This window comes from Nicotiana attenuata, chromosome 11 (assembly GCF_001879085.1).
Source record: "Nicotiana attenuata strain UT chromosome 11, NIATTr2, whole genome shotgun sequence".
Lineage (NCBI taxonomy): Eukaryota > Viridiplantae > Streptophyta > Magnoliopsida > Solanales > Solanaceae > Nicotiana > Nicotiana attenuata.
In genome coordinates, this window is record NC_031999.1 from 56,276,496 (window position 1) to 56,282,257 (window position 5,762).

The 5,762-nt window shown below is 35.2% G+C and overlaps 1 protein-coding gene across 1 annotated transcript; it reads right to left on the reverse strand.

The window, feature by feature from the left end:
* LOC109234594 (40S ribosomal protein S9-2) lies at positions 1,769 to 4,949 on the reverse strand. The gene is made up of 3 exons (XM_019400644.1): positions 4,833 to 4,949; positions 3,472 to 3,853; positions 1,769 to 2,208 (listed from the first exon to the last, which is right to left on the reverse strand). The coding sequence occupies exons 1-3, from the start codon at positions 4,858 to 4,860 to the stop codon at positions 2,025 to 2,027; spliced, it is 594 nt and encodes a 197-aa protein (XP_019256189.1). The 5' UTR covers positions 4,861 to 4,949; the 3' UTR covers positions 1,769 to 2,024.

Here is a 5,762-nt window from a genome sequence, read left to right on the forward strand (position 1 = left end):
AGATTGTTATTTAGCAACTAGTCAGTGCATTCTCAATTTTAGTTTTTCAGTTTATTTTGTCAGGATAAAAATGCCCAAATTGTGTTGAAATTCTAATATTTAATTTAAAAATTAAGGACAAAATAAATATTTGTTAATCTCTAAATAGCATGCTTTCTGTGCACTTGCCCCTTGCTTTTCTTGTCGTCGGCCCACAATATCTTCGTTTATTTGCTTGCCTCCTTTCAGCTCAAAATATCTAATATCCGTCCATAATATAATGCTAGATATTAACCACCATAAATTTATCCATTGGGTCTCATAATGTCTTTGTTCATTTGCTATTGCATAGATTTAAGTAGCAGGTACAAGTGCAGGTGCATTCACAAAATAACATTTGCTATATTTCCTCCGGTCCACAATAAGTGTCCAATTTACTTTTAGTACGTCCATTAAGAAAATACTAAATTCTATACAAAATTACCTAGTATGACTAAACTACCCTTGTTTAGTAAGTTAATGTGATGAGAGAGAAATTTTTTTAGGGATATGCACATAAGGGTAAAAGAGTAAAAACAATTGAATTTTTTTTTTGATTACCTAACTAGACACTTATTTTGGACCAAAATCAAAAAGTAAATTGGACACTTACCGTGGACCGGAGGGAGTATTAACCAATGTTATATGCAATTTTCAAGTAAAAAGGTGATTAATCAGAGTTGATATTCTTGCTAACTTATGTAAATTAGACCTCGTTTATGATTTTATAGTTGAAAGTTGAAACAATGGAATTGGGAAGCGTGTCTACTTGATAGACAAATGATAAGGAAAACCCATATTCACAATTAAATTCCATAATGTTTGGGACATAAATTTTTATGTCAGACAATTCGGAATTTCAAAAGATATGCCACGTGACCAATATTATGCATTTATCTTATTCGTGAAATAAATGATAATTATTACTTGTAGATGTGTATACTGGTCCTCTTTTCTTTAAAAAAGAAATTGCTTCCTCTCTGAATTTTCTGCTTTTATACCCACATTTTAGACCCAACTGATTTTGTTCACACATACATCAGATCATATGGTCCTCCACTCCACTAAACCTCTTCTTTTTCTGTAATTACTTTTATTAGACTATAAAACTACATTATTCGGCCTGATCACCCGTCCATGATGAACCAGTACGCACTTAGGATGGCACTTCAAAAGAGTGAGATCATGCAAGCTTAGTCTTATATGTGGCGGGTCGGATCGGATATGGTTCGGGTCAAAATAAATCATTAAAAACGGAAAATTATCCGACCCGACTCATATTTAATACGAATAAAAACGTATTAACCAGCGAATAATATGGATAACAATATTAACTATGACTTCTTGTATATGATTACTTTTGAAAAAACTTTTAGTCTCCCTAATTTGAAGCTTTACAAATGTAAAATTAAACCGATTGGTTATCCATTTTCTAAGTGGATTATATGGTTCTTATCCATATTTGACCCGTTTTTAAAAAGTTTATTATCCAACTCATTTTTTAGTGGATAATATGAGTGCTTAATTATTTTCTTTTAACTACTTTGCCACCCCTAGTACGGATAATCACAAAATTTAAAACTGGATCTCATACATTTGGTCACGAAAATTTCAAATGGAAAAATTGGCTATAAATCTCTCAAGCATGACGAATTAACAACCAACAAGCACTGAAACAAATGTTACGCACTTAATTAGAACAACAAAGTTGTGGTTTCCACTAGTTCTGTTCTTTATATGAATCTTTAGCTTCCCAGAATATGTAACCTGATATATGAATGACGTAAAACAAGTAAACAGCCACTTAATAGTAAAAATAGGTCGAGCTTTGGAATTTAGATCAAATTCATACCTAGACATAGTTCTCTCTTAATTACCAGGATAATAACAGCTTCAAAGTAAATGTAGTCCAAAAGCCTAGAGTGCAAAATTAACTCATAAATTGCAGATACGAGACAGTACTACATTGGAATTAAAGCTCCGCCTCCACACATGAAAATGAGAGCTCATTCTTCATCATCCTCGTCTCCATCTCCACCGGAAGCCTTCTTTGCAGCAGCTTTTTGGTTCTTTCTCTTTACTCTTCCGGGACGCCCACCACCGAAAGGACTAGTGAGAGAGAAATCAATGTGCTTCTGGGAGTCCAGTCTCACCATAAAGGATGGAACATTCACCACCTGCCTTCCAACCCTGCAACAACAATATTAGTACGTGGAAACCCACCACCAACAACAACAACAACGATCTAGTGAAATCCCACTAGTGGAGTCTGGGGAGGGTAGTGTGTGCGCAGACCTTACCCCTACCCCCGAGGGGTAGAAAGGTTGTTTCCGAAAGACCCTCGGCTCAAGAAGACAAAAAGAAGACGAGTGTTGAAAGGTAAAAGTTGATGTTCACCGAGTTATATAAAGAACAGATAACTCATAGAAAACTACTTTGCAAAATAGAGTCAGCTCCATACCCGCCGAAAAACATGACTTTGCAAACCTCACCTGATTTCAATCTATTAACGAATTAACAAATAATGCAATAGATGACACGTCTAATTTTTGCTTCTTCTAGTTAAAAAAAATCTGTTGGTGGAAGTATAAGAAGTACAAATTTAGCTTCAAAGAATACCTAGAAACTCAAACTACTTTGAGATGCATTAACAATAAATTATGCTGAGCGAATAAACAAGATCTTCTCAAGAAAATGGCCTAGATTCAATCAGATTCCATGTTTACGAAAGCAAAACCACTTCCACAAACAACAGATAATATATCCTTGTTGAAATATTATACTGATAAACTGGTTCTCACAAACTCACTGTGAGAATATTGTTTTGTTCAATAGCAATTTAAAACAATAGGGAACGTAGATTAATTGCATTGCATAATGCTTCCAAAATAAAAACAACCTCAGTGCAGTTTACAGAAACAATCTTTAGAAATCTTCAGACTAAGAATCTTGGTTCCTTAGTTAAGGCATCTTGGTGAAAACCTTTAGGATATGTTCTGAAACAATTAGGTCAAAAGAACATCTCAAAAAAAAAAAAGGTCGGTATTCAGTAGAGCACCTAAAAAATAAAAGCCAAGACCTGAACAAAGGAACTTCGGGAAGAGCACATCCATAAAAACATTTCTACTCTGAATATCATATTTATGTTAAAGTTCTTTAGCAGAAAAGAATGCATCATAAATGATAGTTTTAGAAAGAAATTCACAATGAAACGCTCATCACAACAGCCCCTCAAAATGTGCAATCAAAGGCTAGAACAATTGCTAGATATTAAACTGCTCGCCTATCAATGATATCATAAGTGCCACGAACCATTGCACCATAGCAGATAATTAAAAAAGTATTCACTTCAGGATCCCGCTACCATACATTTAGACACAGGAAAAATTGGAAGGAAGGTATAGACTAAGCTTGTTTATTTGAACTGTCACTAAAACTGGCAACAAGTTTTACCTGATATGCCTTTGCCTAATTAGCACTCTTGCATGATGGATAGACTTAGCCATGCCAGTCTTGAAGACAAGAGTTTGAAGACGACGCTCAAGAAAGTTCTCCACAGTAAGAGACAAGACATAGTCGAGCTTGTTCTGGCTCTCATCCAATAACCCATATCTGTTCATCCTCCTCATGAGTGCTTCGCCTTCAAAAATACGACGTGGGTCCTTCTCGTCTAATGTCAGAAGCATTCTTGCAGCATTCCTGATACGGCTCAAAGCATACTGAACTCTCCAAAGCTCCCTCTTGCACCTCAATCCATATTCTCCTACGAGCTTCAACTCTGCATCCAATCGCTCCTTTTCATAGGGGCGACGAGGCTTCTTAAAGGTCTTCCCATCTGAGGTACATATCAAATTATAAATATAAATATATAGATAAAACAAAGATAGAAACAATGGTATGCATCTTGAAGATCTTTAAAAAGGTATTTCCGACTTTTTTTCAAATTAAGTTCTTTTTGTCAGCTGACAATACACTACAATTTCATACAAAATTTGTAGTGGATTGTCAAAATAAAAACTCAACTCTTCTAACATAATGCAATCCAATCCATACTACCAAGAATTTAAAAAAAGGGCAGCCTGGTGCACTAAGCTCCCGCTATGCATAGGGTCGGGGGAAAGGCCGGACCACAAAGGCTTGATCATACAAAAACATGCGTCAGCCTGAAAATGAGCTGGGGTAGCCTATTAGATTCTTTGGGCATGTTTCATTCCAAAAAGATGATATTTCCTTAGAGACAAATTAGGCAGTTCCCTAAAACAACTCTAAATTCTTTACATTCCTCCCCGGACATAAAAATCTCTAATATATCCCGATATTTATTAGCTGATCATGAGAAATGAAGTTACAATACACAGGCATAAAGCATTATAACATCAGAATAAAAACTCAACTCTTCTAACATTATGTATCCATATTACCAAGTATATGATCATACAAAAACAGTCATCAATCCCAAAACGAGCTGGGTCAGCTATTTTGAGTCTTCTATATCTTTCTGCTCAATTTGGGCATGTTTCATTCCAATATTAAAACTCTGAAGAACACTGCGCCTAATAATAATAACAGCTACCAACTACTAATTTGTATCGCTTATTAGATTCTTTAGCTTCCTAGCATATAACTGGTCGATTTTATCAACACCGTAAAAATGAACTCTACAAACTGCTTAAATTCCTAGTAATTATTAAAAGACAGAGAAATCAACAGGAAAAACACAAACAATCATGATTATTCAGACATCAGAAATTATATAAATAAAGAAATAACACGGCAAGCGGATAAAGAGAAAGAACACAAATTTGAAGACTTACAGTTACGATAAAAGGCGACGTGGACCATGTTTCCCGGTTACCGCCACTGTCGTCGGCGATCTGCTGAAGGGAACGGGAAGGGGAAAGGATATGATCAGAAGCTAGGGTTTACAGCTAGCCCTTTATATTTCAGCTCTAATACCTAATGGGCTATAATGTCTCATAACTGATATGGGTTTAACGCCAGGCCCAATAATTTCTTTATCTAAAAAAAAAATACTTTATCTCAACTCATTTTATTTTATTTCATCTAAGAACAATATTAATTTATGATTTTCTTTTTGGAATTTTTACATTCCTATACCATATAGGAAACACTTATTACCCTCAATGTTTAAGGTTTGATATTGTCACGACCCATTTTCACAATAGGTCATGAGGGCGCCTGACGCCCTTGTCAGGCAAGCCATTTGCGGAAACATTTCTAAAATTTCTTATGTTACTTTTAATTAGAATATGTGAAATAAACGCTCAATTTGGAATTTAAACCAGAAGAGCTGAATACTGTAATAATATAATTACACAACCCAAAAATAATCGTCTACCAAAGTGTGTGCCAGAACCTGGTGTCACAAGCTACGGGCAACTAGTAGAATATACATCCAAAAGAATATCACACTACCCTACTATTTGCATGGGTCGTGAGGGCGCTTGACGCCCTTGTCAGGCAAGCCATTTGCGGAAACATTTCTAAAATTTCTTATGTTACTTCTAATTAGAATATGTGAAATAAACGCTCAATTTGGAATTTAAACCAGAAGAGCTGAATACTGTAATAATATAATTACACACCCCAAAAATAATCGTCTACCAAAGTGTGTGCCAGAACCTGGTGTCACAAGCTACGGGCAACTAGTAGAATATACATCCAAAAGAATATCACACTACCCTACTGTCTGGATCCAAATAGACAGAAAATAATAATACAAA